This window comes from Guillardia theta (assembly GCF_000315625.1).
Source record: "Guillardia theta CCMP2712 unplaced genomic scaffold GUITHscaffold_42, whole genome shotgun sequence".
Lineage (NCBI taxonomy): Eukaryota > Cryptophyceae > Pyrenomonadales > Geminigeraceae > Guillardia > Guillardia theta.
The window spans coordinates 289,495-304,380 of record NW_005434632.1 but is presented as its reverse complement, the minus strand read 5'-3'; the positions used below and the strand labels follow the sequence as shown (position 1 = coordinate 304,380).

General features: G+C 55.4%; 7 protein-coding genes across 7 annotated transcripts in view; 3 read left to right on the top strand and 4 right to left on the bottom strand.

The window, feature by feature from the left end:
• Positions 1–348: 348 nt before the first annotated feature.
• GUITHDRAFT_139988 (hypothetical protein) lies at positions 349–1,362 on the top strand (the record flags this gene model as incomplete). Its single annotated transcript, XM_005831068.1, has 4 exons — positions 349–836; positions 889–1,017; positions 1,131–1,224; positions 1,273–1,362. The coding sequence occupies 4 exons, from the start codon at positions 349–351 to the stop codon at positions 1,360–1,362; spliced, it is 801 nt and encodes a 266-aa protein (XP_005831125.1).
• Positions 1,363–2,425: 1,063 nt separating this feature from the next.
• On the top strand, positions 2,426–3,014 carry GUITHDRAFT_109927 (hypothetical protein; the record flags this gene model as incomplete). Its single annotated transcript, XM_005831067.1, has 3 exons — positions 2,426–2,479; positions 2,547–2,623; positions 2,858–3,014. The coding sequence occupies 3 exons, from the start codon at positions 2,426–2,428 to the stop codon at positions 3,012–3,014; spliced, it is 288 nt and encodes a 95-aa protein (XP_005831124.1).
• A 212-nt stretch (positions 3,015–3,226) lies between these two features.
• Positions 3,227–3,982, bottom strand: GUITHDRAFT_109926 (hypothetical protein; the record flags this gene model as incomplete). Its single annotated transcript, XM_005831066.1, has 4 exons — positions 3,227–3,317; positions 3,364–3,459; positions 3,514–3,600; positions 3,801–3,982. The coding sequence occupies 4 exons, from the start codon at positions 3,980–3,982 to the stop codon at positions 3,227–3,229; spliced, it is 456 nt and encodes a 151-aa protein (XP_005831123.1).
• Positions 3,983–4,697: 715 nt separating this feature from the next.
• GUITHDRAFT_109925 (hypothetical protein) lies at positions 4,698–5,810 on the bottom strand (the record flags this gene model as incomplete). The annotated part of the gene is made up of 6 exons (XM_005831065.1): positions 4,698–4,749; positions 4,801–4,889; positions 4,946–5,150; positions 5,198–5,415; positions 5,471–5,542; positions 5,589–5,810. The coding sequence occupies 6 exons, from the start codon at positions 5,808–5,810 to the stop codon at positions 4,698–4,700; spliced, it is 858 nt and encodes a 285-aa protein (XP_005831122.1).
• Positions 5,811–6,340: 530 nt separating this feature from the next.
• On the bottom strand, positions 6,341–6,964 carry GUITHDRAFT_56046 (hypothetical protein; the record flags this gene model as incomplete). The annotated part of the gene is made up of 2 exons (XM_005831064.1): positions 6,341–6,565; positions 6,821–6,964. Coding segments are annotated over 2 exons (369 nt in total), but the record flags the coding sequence as incomplete, so codon positions are not given.
• Positions 6,965–8,487: 1,523 nt separating this feature from the next.
• GUITHDRAFT_109923 (translation initiation factor 3, subunit C) lies at positions 8,488–12,076 on the top strand (the record flags this gene model as incomplete). The annotated part of the gene is made up of 13 exons (XM_005831063.1): positions 8,488–8,707; positions 8,755–8,802; positions 8,850–8,983; positions 9,039–9,113; positions 9,171–9,218; positions 9,270–9,335; positions 9,389–9,434; positions 9,483–9,539; positions 9,588–9,721; positions 9,772–9,816; positions 9,864–9,983; positions 10,030–11,687; positions 11,962–12,076. 13 exons carry the CDS (start codon positions 8,488–8,490, stop codon positions 12,074–12,076), a joined length of 2,766 nt encoding a protein of 921 aa, XP_005831120.1.
• Positions 12,077–12,276: 200 nt separating this feature from the next.
• GUITHDRAFT_109922 (hypothetical protein) overlaps positions 12,277–14,886 on the bottom strand; it is a gene marked incomplete at both ends in the record, with an annotated part of 8,195 nt that continues 5,585 nt past the window's right edge. Inside the window, 11 exons of the mRNA XM_005831062.1 lie at positions 12,277–12,320; positions 12,366–12,405; positions 12,585–12,629; positions 12,828–12,930; positions 13,174–13,223; positions 13,414–13,469; positions 13,715–13,742; positions 13,933–13,986; positions 14,222–14,299; positions 14,470–14,539; positions 14,671–14,723. Of these exons, the coding sequence (XP_005831119.1) occupies positions 12,277–12,320; positions 12,366–12,405; positions 12,585–12,629; positions 12,828–12,930; positions 13,174–13,223; positions 13,414–13,469; positions 13,715–13,742; positions 13,933–13,986; positions 14,222–14,299; positions 14,470–14,539; positions 14,671–14,723 (621 nt within the window). The remainder of the gene's footprint in view (positions 12,321–12,365; positions 12,406–12,584; positions 12,630–12,827; positions 12,931–13,173; positions 13,224–13,413; positions 13,470–13,714; positions 13,743–13,932; positions 13,987–14,221; positions 14,300–14,469; positions 14,540–14,670; positions 14,724–14,886) is intronic.

Here is a 14,886-nt window from a genome sequence, read left to right as displayed (position 1 = left end):
CTAGCGATGGAGACGACTTTCTGTCTAGAAAGCAAGTACTATGATAACTATTGAACGACAAGTAGAACAAATCTTAACACTATCATGTCCTCTTCTTCTAAGTTTCTCTCCTCTTCCTATCTAGCGTTTCCCCTTCCCTTCCCTCTCTCCCTCCCTTCCCTCTCTCCCTCCCTCGTCTTCTACTTCCCTTCTACTTCCCTTCCCTTCATGTTTGACCCCACATTTGACCATCCTAGTCAAAACACCCACCCCCTTCATCTCTTTCCTACCCCACCTATTCCTCATCACCCAAATGTTTACAAATATACCCGTACTGAATTACCCCCTACCCTTAACCGACCTCGTCGAATGGCAAGAGTGTGGATACTTTATGCGTTAGCCGCGCTCCTAGTCCTCCCCTCCTCCGCCCTCTATGGCGACTTCTGCGCTTCAGCTGCTGACTGCAAGGACGCGCGGTATCCCCACTGCTACGTCTACTGGAAGGACACCACTCCTACCCTCAACACCATCTCCTACTCCGACCCAACGCCATCGGCTGGGACCGCGCAAGTGAAGGGTGTTTGTGTGGAGTGCGTGACGGACTGTGACTGTCCTGTCAACGAGTACTGCGGTGTAGGAGAGTTCAAGATACCCCGAGTGACCTCCACCAACTCTGGGACGGCAGGGACGAGCTCGAACGAAGACTACACGCGCTTGATGAAACAATATGAACTGTATGGGCTTGCCTTCGAGGGCCTCAACATCAGCAGCAGGTGCAAGAAGTACGACGTTCCCAGCACGCCATGCTCTGTCCACTTCGCCGACACCATCACGTCAACTGTCGTTTCTGAGAAGAGGTGAGGCAGCAACATTTCCTCTTGGCTTCTTGTGATGCTCATGGCGGGTCAGGAGCGACGGGAAAGCTGTCAGCGTTGCTCGGGTTGCCCTCAACGTGCTGTCAAAGCCTCTAGCCAGTAGCTTCTGCGGTCGAGTGAACTCCTGGGCTCCCGACTTCTACCCCTGCTCCGTTGCTGGCGGGTAAGAACCCTCTTCCTCCACCACCACCACCTCCTACTACTACTACTCCTTCCCCTCCTCCTCCTCCTCCTTCCTCTCCTCCTCGTCCTGGCAGATGAATGACTTTGTCGCAGCCTGTCACAGGACATCACCAGGTGCAGTGAGGGAGAAACAGATTCCGACCTCAGCACCAAGAACTTTGCCAACATGGCTGCCGTCTGCCCTCGGGTGAAGATTGTGACTCAGTCGATTTGTCTCTCCTGACGGTCATGGCAGTGGGCGGGTTATCGCGATAGCACAATCGGGGAAGTTTTTGCTGACCCAGCATGTCAGGCTAACGACGCGACGTTCGCGTCTGCAGGGTGAGGGAGGGCGAGAAAGAGAAAGAGAAAGGCAGGGAGTGGTGAAGGAGGAGGAGGAGAGGGAGTAGGAGGCTAGGGAGTAGGATGGCGATAGAGGGGGAGAGGGAGGGGGAGGAGGAGGGGATAGGACTTGAAAGAAGTAAGGGGGACTGGGGGGGGACAGGTTTAAGCGATGTTGTCTCGTGCTGCTTGATAGAAGAGGGATGATCCAATCTAAACTCGTGAACGAGTTTCACTCCTTGTAACTAATCGACAGGTACAATTTCGTTTCTCCGAGTGTAGACTGGAGTGGATATTGTAATCGGGGGAAGTGCCAGATGTAAGTTCTGCAGCTCGTCCTTTGCGTCCCTTCACTGTCCCTTCCTCCCTTCCTCCTTCCAACTCACCTCTCCTTCGCCCTTTCCTCTTTTCCTCCCTCCTCCTCGTTCCTCTCGACCTCTCGACTCGGTTGATCGAACTCAAATTCCTCAGATGTCAAGAGGGATCCAAACGCTGTCAAGCCCCTACCGATGGAGGGGAACCACAGATATGCCTGAACGGCAAGGTTGTACACTCTCCACCACCACCACCACCACCACCACCACCTCCTCCTCCTCCTCCCCCTCCTCTTCGATCTCCTCTGCAATCTTCTCCGGAGGAGATGCAATCTTCTCCGGAGGAGATGCAATCTTCTCCGGAGGAGATGCAATCTTCTCCGGGGGAGAGATGGTCTCCCCCTCCTCACTACCACTCCCCCTCCCCCTCCTGTCTCCCTCCTGTCCCCGCTGGCCTCCGACCCGACCCTTTCTCCCCTCCCCCCACCGACCTTTCACAAATTCCTACCGCTTCCTACTTTTATCCCCTTCCTGTCTCCTTCCTTTCTATCCTCCTGCTGTTCGCCCCTCGCATTCCTCCACCTCCTCATTCACACTTTCTCTCCCTCCCTCCCTCCCTGCCTCCCTCCCTGCCTCCCTGCCTCCCTGCCTCCCTGCCTCCCTCCCTCCCTCCCTCCCTCCCTCCTCCCCCCGCTCTATCTGCCCATCAGCATCTGATCGCAACAACAGTGGCAGCGGGAGCGAGGACACGGAATGTCTCCTTGGGACATGCCGGTGTCCGACCTCAACGTCGGCGCTCAGTCGCAGGTGAAAAAGTTGCTGAACGATCTCTTCAAGAGTTCTGACGTTTTTCTTGTGCGTTTTTGAATACCAGCTGACGACTGCTGTCTTTGCGAGCCTTTGCTTTACCTTTGTGTGTCTGAACGCTGTTGGAGTCTGGATGACCTACAGGTAGACGGGAGGGGGCGGGAGGGAGCAGCAGGAGGAAGGAGAGAGAGTCGGACAGGGGATCAGGAAGGAAGAGATCGGTGGTTTGGGTTGTGAGGAGGAAGACCGAGTGGAGAGAATGAGCAGGGCGCGAAGATGAGGCTATTATGATGATGATGATGATGATGATGATGATGATGATGATGATGATGATGATGATGATGATGATGATGATGATGATGATTCTGTTCCGTGCAGGTCCAATCAAAGCCACAGGGAGAACAAGAGGTTCGAGGCCAAGATGAAGGCGCTGGCAGCTGAGAAGGCTGAGCATGACGTCTCGCCCCTGCCCGCGGCGAGTGAACGAGGACAGTCAGGGAATTGTAGAGTATCTCCCACTCTAGACAAGAGCTGAGGAGAAAGCAAGCGACGGTGAGATGATAGTAAAGGAAACTTTCGATGCGTTCTTAACAGCAGAACGTGAAGGAAGGTTGGAGGAGAAATCAGACGAATGTTAGGAGAATGTGCATGAAATGATGGGGATGGAGCAATCATACTCATGGTAGAGTGCAGAACGTGTAGATTCTTTCATGGAGGAACATTCGAAGTGAACACACCTGAAAACCATCACGTTCTCTGGTACGTTGAGATCCTCGACACGAGCCCCGTCAGCTTGTTCGACACCCACCCGTACGGGGCCCCAAGGAAGAAGCATAACCTAGAGCACGCGGGTCAACGGGATCCGGTCAGGTCCGCTAGCTCACAGGATCGAGTGAGTCACGGCATGACGCGCCTTGACCGTCGCGTCGTGCGCAATGCAGCGAGCCATGAAGATGTCGAAGAAGTAGAAGCCGAAGGTGCTGCAGGCGATGTGAGACGATGGCGGAGCAGCGGGCGATGGGTCGGCTCCTTACCTGCCGATGCTGCCGAAGACGACGGCAAGCAGGAGGACAGTCCACCAGCTCCTACGGACGGCGATGGAGCGAGGGGACGTCGGTTCGCTGGAGAGGAAGAAAGATCAGGGGATGGCTGAAGGAAGGCACAGGGCGGAGAAGCAGGAGGAGAATGAAACGAGAGTTACAGAAAGACGGCGGGGGAAGAGACGATAAGCAGGGAGGAGGGGGATTGGGGGAGCGGAGCAAGAGGAGGGGAGCAATGGGTCGGAAAAGAGCGGGAGAGCACAAGGAATGAGATCGCTTACGCTGCCATGAGGAGGTACAAAGGAGCTAGAGCAAGGCTCTCGAAGCTCAGGATTCTTTTCTGTTCCATGGCAGAGAACTCCCCCAAGGCCCTCACGGGATGCTCAGCCTCATCAACCAGCCAGGTGGATGTGGAGGAGGCGAGGTCGACCATGATCTCCACGACCTCCGACCCCAGGGACATGGCGAGGGGTTGGTTTCCTCTGACGTGTCCCGAGTGAACAGATGCTCTTGATCTGAGGCCTGCAGTGCATCCGATTCATTCGGCATCGGGTAGCAAGGCTATCGGGAGGAGCAAGAGAGGTTCAAGGCGTCAAGAGGGATACAGGGGGGAGAGCTTACCGCAGCTGTTCTTGCTGAGTAAGGGCTGTGGCGTTACAGGTGACAAGACGAAATTATGTACAGGTGCTACAGCCATGGCGGTAAAGAAGGCGATGAAGAAGAGCCTCGACATTGTCATTCGCTGGATGAGATGTCGTGGCAGGCTCTTGTTGTCTTGCTTGTCTTGCTGTCTTGTTGTTGCTCCTTCTGATTTTCCCCTGCTGCCCTCTCCCTCGCAGCGGACTCACGTCATGGTGGCCGCCCAAAGTTTGGAACTTACAAAGTTTTCATGAACAAAACTTTAAGCCTGGACGGTTTCAAACCGTTGAACGAGTCCGACAACTTCAAGGCCCGGCCGGAGGCTTGGCAGGCCTCCCGCCCCGCCGGGCCCGGTCTTGCGGTGCCCGGCCCGCCGTCCGACGGCCAGCCGTCCACGCGGCATGATAGCCGCCTAGCCTACGGTGAAGGCCCTACTACGCCCGGCCCGGCCCGGCGGGCCGCCGGCGGCCCCGGCGGCGCGCAGCCGCGGCCCAGTGACCGACTTAGTAGGGGAGGGAAGAAAGACGCTTTCAAGCGTTTCATGAATTTCTAATCAGATTCAACATAAGCTCGAACTCTTGCTCCCTGTACCTGAATCCGACAGTGTCAGCATCTCCTTGAGGGCACAGAAGCGTCGAAGACCCTTGGGATTTGTAATCTCGCGACAATTCGCGGAGACGTTCTCCATTGATCTTCACGTTCTTGCCGTTTGAATGCAGAGCTGCATCCAGCTAGTTTGTGATCAGTTCGGTGGATTTTCATGGTAACAGGAGCAAGCTAGGATTACCTTGATACCTGCCAGAAATTGGACGAACTGAGTGATATTCTGAGGAGTAGACGATTCTTTACATCGCTCGAAGTCAATCAGTACAGGCGTTCCATCATCTCTGATGAGAATGTGTCGGTCCGGTCTGACAAACTCTCCTTTGTGAATGTGCAATGAATCAAGTTTCCGCAACTGAGTCAAAACTTCGCAGAGTGCTTTCTTGCAGCTGAGACAAATGTATCACGACGCAAAACATTCGGTTGATGAAGGTACCGTTCCTCGTCGTGTTCCTCGGTAATGAATGCCAAAATCCTCTTTCCTTCAACAAACTCCATTATGACTTTCCTCGAATCCCCGTAGAGGAATCTTGGTCCGATGCCATGCTCGTTTGCTCGCTGCAGCCACCCCGCCTCCTTCTCCAATGCTTCTTCTCCAATGTAGCACCTCCCAGGCTTGATGTGCTTCTCATGCAAAATTTCTTTCACCGCAACCTGCGAAAAAATGTTGTGCATGATATCACAGGTCAAACAGTCAAAGCAAACTAACCTTAACCTCTCCTCCTTTCATCACACATGTAGCGATGTAGACAACACCCCTGTTCCCATTGGAGTAGTACTTCTGTGAAAGAAATCTCAACCAAGTTCTCTACTCCTCTTGCAACGACCTTCCCCTTGAGCACCATGTCCTCCGAAATCTGCTCGTCCTCGCTACACTCGAATGCCCCCGTTCTCTCCATCCACAGCTTGGAGTGTGGCCTATCTTTCCTCGCTTCCTCACTGACATCTGACGCAACCACGTGTCCTCCCAGCGCTGTCGTCGCCATGTCGTCGCTCTCTGCAACCGTTATGTCCCTTCTCCCTCGCTTCATGCCGATCGCTCCTGCCATGGATCAAACCCGCCTCACCTTCTGAAGAACCGGGCCCGGCCAGGGCCCGGCAGCGGGCCCGGAGGATCCGGCCGCCGGGCCGCCCGCCGCACGCCGCGGCCGACGGGCCGCGCCGGGCACTCAGCGACCGCACCGCCGGGCCGCCGGGCGGCGGCGGCGGCGGGCGGGGGCAGTGCGGCAGTGGGCCGGGCCGCGGTGTTCCAAAGTTCTTTGGGAGTTCAAGTATTAGAGGTCCGATTGTTGGAAGTTATCCGCGGCCCTGCCCGGACTCCCGGACGGTCGCCCGGAGTCGGCCCGGGCTAGCGAACTTAAAACTGTTCTGAAGTTCGCCGGGAACAACTTGGACAAACTGAAAACTTTGGCGAATACAAACAATTTACTACAGAAGATAACGTAGTACTATGATCGCCATTGACAGCAGATTGAAACTTGGTGACCGTGATTAGTAGGTTAGATAAAGAATAAAAAAAAATTCATGCCGACTTTTCTTGCTGCAGAACTTTCTTCGATAGCGCTCCAGCAATATCAATCGCTGTCTTTCCATTCTGGTCCTTGACCGTTGTGTCTGCCCCGGCGTTGAGCAGGATCCGCACGACAAGGTTCTTGTCTGCATACGCTGCCTTGTGCAGGGCAGTTTGACCCTGGTCGTCTGCGGCATCGATCTTGCAATGGTGCTGAAGAAGGTATTCCACGATGATTCCATGCCCTCCCTGAGCTGCTAAGTGCAACGGGGTTCTCAGGTGCTCGTCAGATATCTGAGTACTCGCCCCCCGCCTGACGAGGTCAACGACGTCATTCCCACGGCCCTTGGAAGAGGCTTCAAGCAAGCTCCAGCCACACATGCCTTCGAGGAGTGTTCTGAGCGATCGACAGAGGAAGGGAACGAGATGTAGCGCCATCCTATTCCTCAGGTCCTTCAAGTAAGGGTCTGCTCCGTTGTCGACCAGATACTTCACTGGCTCGGAGTATCCGGCCTTGGCTGCCACCATCAGGGGAGTGTGCCCGTCCACGTTCTGGATGTCGAGGTTCGGTCTCTCCTTCATCAGGATCTTCAGGCATTCCATCCTGTTCTTCTGAGCTGCGAAGTGAAGAGCCGTTTCCTTGCGCGAATTGGTGTAGTTGATGTCCGCCTGACCGTTGACAAGTATCCTCACCATCTCCGGGAGGTTCCTGAGCACAGCGATCTGCAGAGGTGAGTTGGTCACTCCCTCTTGGAGGACGAGGCTTGCATTCGCTCCCTGTTTGAGCAGGGCGATCACTTTGCTCCTATCGTCCTTGTGCACAGCGCTGTGAAGCTCATCCACGAGCTCTTTGTGCATCTCGAAGGCAAGCTTCTCGTCATCAGACACCTGGACCTTCTTCGTGTCTTCAATCTTCTGCGCTTCCGCCTCTTCCTCCTCCTGTGCCTTCTGCGCCATAGCAAGGTCCTCCTCCTCCTGCTTGGCGAGCTGCAAAAGCTTCTCGTCTTCTTCACTCTGAAGAGCAAGCACGTATCGAATCTCTTCCCTTTCTATCTGTTCAGTTTGCTCGATCTTCTGCTGCAATAGCATGGCCGCCTTTGATTCGGCAGCCTCATAGACTTCCCTCTTGGCACTCAGGAGCAATGCGGTAGGATCCGCCGAAAGGAGGTTAGGACATGCGTTTTCGTCTTGGGCGCCCATTCCTTCGTTGCTTCTCGATCAATCTCCGATCTCAACACTCGATGGCTCAATCTCCACTGTTTGCACACAAGGCAGCTTCTCGAGCTTCTCCTCTTGTTCCTTCTTCACCCTGTTGTTCGCTGCCAACTTCGCGTTTCTCTCCGACTCCTTGCAACGGCAACTCCTTTTCAAGGCCCCACCCCGTTTCCTTTTGCACCCCACCCTACCATCACCCACCCTGACCCACCTTGGAACAATCCACTACCCACCATTTACTAATCGAGTACCCTCTGATTCATACTGACTACCCCTCCTCAGTGACCACCCGATTTCTTCAACGCATTTTCATCAACCACCCAGACCCCTTCAGTCATATAGCAAATAAGGGGTTGTGGTACACGAGGGGTGTGTGTCCAAGGCTGATACAAGGATTTTAGGTGGGGGTGGGTAGGTAAGAAATGGTCTACCATCTTTCTGGATCCCACTGATCACGTGACTAAACGGGTTGTGTCACGTGACAACTGCTATGGTCACGTGGGTCTTTCTTTCGCCCGAATTGCACGAGGCGCCCACGTCATCGGGACCTTTCCGAAGGGGGTCCTTGCATAACATGCTTTGATACAGGTTTAAAAGCCATACAGCAAATTGAATTATTTCATCTATTTTTGATCGAAATATTGTGCATTTTGAAAAATTGGGTGATCGAGCCTGAAATCAAGTGCCGACGCAGCTGCAGGTATGGCAGAGCGGGATGGCGGGAGGGACGATGGTAGAGGGCACGATGGTGATGTCGGCCTGGGATGAGGAAGCAAGGATATGCACTGATTCATAGATTGAATGTGGGAGGAGGACGGATAGTGCAGTCTCGGCCTTTGCTTGTACTGGACAACACCATTGTGTTGGCGATGACGTAGATAGATGTGCATGTTGCACGAACAGTCATTCTTAGGTGAAAAATGGCACACATACTGTCTGATATGTAGACTTCCATCCATTGTGTCCCCTTGTGACGTTTGCTTTGCCCTGTGCTTGAGCAGATGTCTCGGTTCTTTGCCAAACCTGGTGATTCATCGTCCGAGGAGGAGACCGAGTCGGAGGAGGAGACTTCCGAAGAGGAATCGTCTGAGGATGAGAAACCGCAGCAGCAGCTCAAGAAGTCCTCATCCTTCACCAAGGACGCTCCCGTCCGCAAAGGACCAAGGAAGGTGGTCTCGCAAAAGGACAAGAGATACGATGAAATGAGGCAGACGGTCAAAGGTGGGAATTGAAGGACGTTGACATCGTGTTGCTGATATCTGCTTTAGCGCTGCAAAATGCTATGAAGATCAATGATTGGAATGCCATTGCAAGCGGTACTGTGACAGTGATCAGACTTTGCTCCCTGCTGATACGCTGGTAGACTTTCAGAAGCTCAACCAACAGATTTCCAAGGCGTCCAACCTAATCTCTGAGTCCGGAGTCCCCAAGTTTTACATCTCCATCATCGCCAAGTTGGCACAGGTTGTCGAAGAGACTACCAAGGACAAGGACAAGGTTCTTGCGATGAGGCTGATGCATGTGCGGAGAACTGACTCGCACGCTCTTCCAGGTCAAGAAGATGAGCAAGACGAATGCGAAGTCTTTGAATGCCATGAAGCAGAACATCAAGAAGAACAATGCTCAGGTAGAATGGAATGCAGATTGTCGCAGTCTGTAATGCTGACAACTCTCTGCTGTGTAGTATGAGAATGAGATCGCCAAGTTCCTTGAAAACCCCGTGGAAGACGAGGTTTGGATGTTTCATATAAGAAGGGGAGTGGCTAAATTTGATCGTCTCAAGGGTGAGGACGAGGACGAAGAGGAAGATGAGAGTAGCGAGTCCGAGAGCGAGTCCGAGAGCGAATCTGTGAGTAACCGCTGAAGGCCTCCGCCATGGTGGCTCATAGTTGTGTCCTCCAGGAGAGCGAAAGTGAAGACGAGAAGCCCAAGAAGAAGAAAGATGACGGTGCTACAGATTACTCCTTGAAGTGTGAAACTCATACGTTCCATGCAGACGATGAGGAGGAGGACGATGACGACGATGAAGATGAGTGGTCGTCCTCGTCGTCAGGTGCTGACTTGACCTGTTGTTCAACCATAGTTCACTCGCTTTCCGCAGACGACTCGTCCTCCAGCGATGATGCTGGTAGAAGCGGCGCCACCGGCATCAGCAAGTGGATGAAGACTGGCGATGGGTCGGACTCCTCTGACGACGACGGCTTCGAGAAAGTGAAGAAGAAGAAGGAGCCAAAGGTGAGACAGAAGTCATCGTACAAGGCGCAAGGGGCTGACTATTCTTGCAGGTCAGAGAAACCAAGGCAAGGAAGGAGGACGAAGACAAGCCCAAGGTTGACAGCGGCATGAGGCTGCCTGTTGGTGCTGACGTCCTCAACAGGACTCTGGCAAGAAAGAGGAGCAGATGGTCTTGACCGAGGAGAACGTAAAGAAGAAGTTGGAGGAGACTCTGGCCGTCCGTGGAAAGAAGGGAACCTCCAAGAAGGACCAGATTGCTCAGGTTCACTCCCGAGCTCTTGCTGTTCCTCTGCTTACTTGAACCTCAGCTCGAGGTCCTTGCTACTGCCAACATCTCCCCCATGATGACCGCGCAAGTTCTCGTGCACTTGATCTCCTCCCAGTTCGATCTCATCACTGCCCAATTCCTCCACCATCAGGCGCAGCAGCGTGACCGAGCTGGGCTGGGCCTCCTCCCGATCAGCTTCGAGATCGAGAACCAGAACGGCAGCAAGGTGTCCTCCAGGGACCAGTGCCTGTGGACCAAGACGATGAGGAACATCCGCCGCCTCCTCGAGGTGCTCAGTGAGAACCCGGAGCTGAACGAGGAGAACACCGGGCAGTCTGCTGCCACGGTCTCCCGGGCTCAGGTCCCCGACGACATGTTCGAGGACGACGAGCCTCTGCAGGTGGCGAGCAACTTGGTCTCCTTTGTCGAGCGGCTCGACGACGACCTCTACCTCTCCCTGCGGCTTCTCGACAACCATGCTCCGGAGTTCCTGAAGCGCCTGCTGGACATCGCTCCCTTCCTCCAGCTTGCTGAGGATGTGCAGACGTATTACCTCAAGATGGGGAAGAAGGACGTGGCCGCCAGGCTCGCCATGCGCCGCCTCGAGCATCTCTACTACAAGCACGACTCGCTCGTGGCCAAGGCTGGAACCATCGTCCAGCAGCATGGGGACAGAGTGGAGAACAGAGCGGCCTTCATCGAGGAGATGGCGATGCTGGTGTACCAGTACGGTGACGACACCATCCGCACCAAGGCGATGCTCTGTCAGATCTACTACCACGCGCTGCACGATCGCTTCTATCAAGCGCGGGATATGATGCTGATGAGCCACCTGCAAGACAACATCCACCAGTCCTACACCATCCCCACTCAGATCCTCTTCAACCGCACCATGGCACAATTGGGCCTCTCCGCCTTCCGCTGCGGTCTGATCATGGACGCGCACAACTGCTTCGACGAGCTCTGCTGCAACAATCGCCTCAAGGAGCTCCTGGCCCAGGGCATCTCCTCCCAGCGCTACAACGACAGGAACGAGACGCAGGAGCGGGCGGAGCGAAAGCGCCAGACTCCCTACCACATGCACATCAACTTGGAGCTCATCGAGTGCTGCCACCTCGTCGGCGCTTTCCTGCTCGAGATCCCCAAGATGGTGGCCATGGCCTACGACTCCAAGAGGAAGTGGACCTCCCGTGCTCTCAAGCGAGTCTTCGACAACTCGGACCGCAACCCCCTCTCGGGCCCTCCCGAGACGACCCGTGACGTCATCATGGCGGGCGCCCGGGCGCTGGAGAAGGGAGACTGGCGGCAGTGCGAGGCGCACATCCTGGCGCTGCCTGTCTGGAGCCAGATTGGGAGCGAGGAGAGCGTGGTGAAGGTGACGGAGATGCTGAGGAGGAAGATCAAGGAGGAGGCGCTGCGGACGTTTCTGTTCGCCTACTCGGCATTCTACGACGCCCTCTCGTTGGAGCAGCTTTGCGACATGTTCGAGCTCGAGCGTCAGGTCGTCAACACGCTCGTGAGCAAGATGATCATCTCGGAGGAACTCTTCGCATCCTGGGACCAGCCCACTGGCTCCATCGTGATGCACAAAAAGGAGAGGAGCCGCCTGCACCATATCGGCTTGCAGTACTCGGACCTCCTCGGCAAGCTCGTAGAAAGCAATGAGAAGGTGATGTCCGATGGGATGAGATCCTTTGTGTGTGTGCTGCTGTGGCTGTGTCTTCCCTCCCATCTGCCCTCAGCCTCTCCTCTTCCTCAGGCTCTCCCTCCTCTTCCTCAGGCTCTCCCTCCTCTTCCTCTCTCTCCCTTCCTCCTCTTCCTCTTCACGTCATTCTCTCCTCTCTCACCTGATTTCCTGCTCACAAGTTTCAGTTTCCTTCCTCGTCCTCTGTTTCATGTTTGTCGGTTCACAGCATTTCTTATCAAACCCTCCCCCTCCCCCTCTCCTGCCTTTCTCTGACTTGTCTATCAGGGTTGGGATCAGCGTTACGGCGGCTACGAGTTCAAGCAGCAGAACAAGGCTGGCGGCGGCTGGCAGCGAGGGCCTAGAGGGGAACGTGGAGGAGGAGACCGAGGGCCTCGGGTAGTGAGAGGAGGAGAATATCGCAGAGGTTTCGAGGGACAGAGACAGTAAACTCAGTTTACACGCTTGCTCCTGCTACATACTCCTTGCCGCCTCCTCTCCCCCTCATTTCATCTTCTTCCTCCTCCTCTCCTGCCTACCTCTGCGCCATTGCCGCATACCCCACCGCTCGTCCTCTTTGCTCTCGTTCGTGTCTGTGACTCCTCACACGGCGACTCCTTGCAGCAGCAGCACGCGCTCCATGATGGCTGCGTGAAAGAGTGAGGAGGACGAGGAAGCTACAAGCTGCTCACCAGTCATGGCCTCGTCGATCAAACCGTCGAGTTTCTCCTCCTACAATGGGATCAGTTTTGCACTTTCCTTCCTCCTTCTCCCTCCTCCATTCTACCTCCCTTGTGTACATCCTTTCCCCTCCTCCTCCCCTCCCCTCCCCTCCCCTCCCCTCCCCTCCCCTCCCTCTCCTCGCTTCGTCTGTCCTGTCCTGTCCTGTCCTCCCTTCCACAGCCTCTCACCTCGTCCTCCTCCGTCGAGGTGTCAAACTTGACTTGTACGAGAACCTGCGGAGCAGTGAGAGAACAAGAGAGAGCAAGAGCAAAGAGGAACATGACAAAGGATGGGAAGGGGAAGATGACTGAGGAAGGGGAAAGAGAGCATCGAGGGAGAGAGGGAGGGAGGGAGGGAGGGAGGGAGGGAGGGAGGGAAGAAGGGATAGAGGAAGGAACGAGGGGCAAGGAGGGAGAGGAAACTCAAGGCACCTTGACGGCTTGCTGAGCAACTGGGACAGCCTCTTCTAGTCCCGTCCGAGGGAACGTCACAGCCATAATAGGGAGGATAGGAATCATCTCTCGAAGAGAAGCCCTGAAGTCTGAGTTACTTGCTGCTGCTGCTGCTGAGGAGGAGGAGGAGGAGAAGGCGGAGGAGGACAAGGCGGAGGAGGAGAAGGCGGAGGAGGAGAAGGCAGAGGAGGAGGAGGAGGAGGAGGAGGAGGAGGAGGAGGAGGAGGAGGAGGAGGAGGAGGAGGAGGAGGAGGAGGGAGCTAAGGATGCTGCTAACGCTGCCAACCCTCCCCCTCCTCTCTTGCCAAGGTCCCTCTGACTTTACCTGTCGTCAGAGCTTGCAGCTTCTCGGATACGGTGGAGGGCGAGGTTCACCTGCATAGAAGTTAGCCTCCTCTTCCTCCGTGTCCTCCACTGCCCATCCCTCCTTCCCCCTTCCCTCTTTGCTCCTCCTCAAGCCATAAAGGCCTCCTCCTCCGTCCTTGTCAGTTCCCTCCTCCCCCCCAGCTTCCCATCCCCATCATCGCTTCTTCTCCTTCCTCCCCTTCGTTGACTTCAAACACACCAATTTCTCCGTCTCCTTGAGAGGCCATTTGTGCGCGACATGCCCAGCGAGCAGCACTGCAGCAAGTCAGAAGGAGGAAGAGGAGAGGAGAGGCTGGAGTGATAGCAATTGAGAAGTGAGCAGGGAGGAGAAAATGGAGGAGGAGAGAGGGTCAGGAGGAAGAAGGAGGGGAGAGAGAGGAAGGAGGAAGGGAGAAGGTAGACGGGGAGGGAAGGAGGGGGAGGGGGAGGACGGAAGGGGAAGGGAGGAGAAGGTAGATGGGTGAAGGAGGACAGGAGATTGGGAGGCACGGGCTATAAACCTGCGAAGGAGCGAGTCCTGGGGTCAGGCTGCGAGAGCAGTTCCGGAAGCCATTCCCTGCAAATCTTCGAGGATGTGAGGGAGGCCAAGAGGGAAGGAGGGGGAAGGAACAGAAGAGGAGGATGGGAACGAGGAGGGAGGAGGGAGGAGGGAGGAGGGAGGAGGGAGGAGGGAGGAGGGAGGAGGGAGGAGGGAGGAGGAAATAATTTTCGCTCGTACATGCATGGCAGGAACGTTGTCGACGAGGCACTTGATGAGTTTCGGATTGTAACCCTGCGGAGAGTCAGAGGAGAAAGAGAGCTGAGAGAAGAGAGAGGGAGAAATTCCCTAGGGAGAAGGGATGAACCAGGAGGACGAGGAGGCGGATAACGAGGAGAGGAGGAGGACGATCAGGAGGAGATAGAGGACAAGGAGGAGAGAGGAGAAGGAGGAGGACGAGAAAGAGAAAGGGGAGGAAGTTGAGGAGGGGGAGGAGGAGGAAAGAGGGGAGGAGGGGGAGGCAAGGTACCTGGAAGTGGACGAGCTTGACGAGGATGGTATTCTTGATAAATACTCGATGAATGTACTGACAGATCGCCTTGCGGTTCTGACCTAAGCCGTCACAACATAGCTGACCTGCAGCGAGGAACAGAAACAGGAAGAGGGGAGAAAACGATGACGAGGACGAGGACGAGGACGAGGACGAGGACGAGGGCGAGGACGAGAACGAGGACGAGAACGAGGGCGAGGACGAGGACAAAGAGCAGCAGCAGGCACCTCAATAGCAAGCAAGGAATCATCTTCAACGAAGGGCAAGCAAATCTCCAACAAGATCTGAATGATCGCGCTGCAAGAATGTTAACTGAATCGCCTTCCTCCTCCCTCACCTCCTCCTTGTCTCCCTTCCTTCCCCCTCCCTCCTTCCCTCCCCCTCACTCGTTCGCTTCCTCTCTCTCCCTCAGACCCTCCCTCCTTCACCTGTTCTGAGTGTTGACGATTACACTCAGCTGCTCGTCTAGCATCTTTTCATCCTGCTTGTCGAATCAAATTCGGATAAGGCGGAGAGGGAGGAGGGGGGAGGGAGGGGGAGGGGGGTAAGGGGGGGGGGGAGGGAGGGGGTGGGGGTGGAGGTAGGGGATGTAGGGGGGTGGCGGGGGAGGATGGGGGCGTATGGGTTTGGTAGTGCACTCGCAC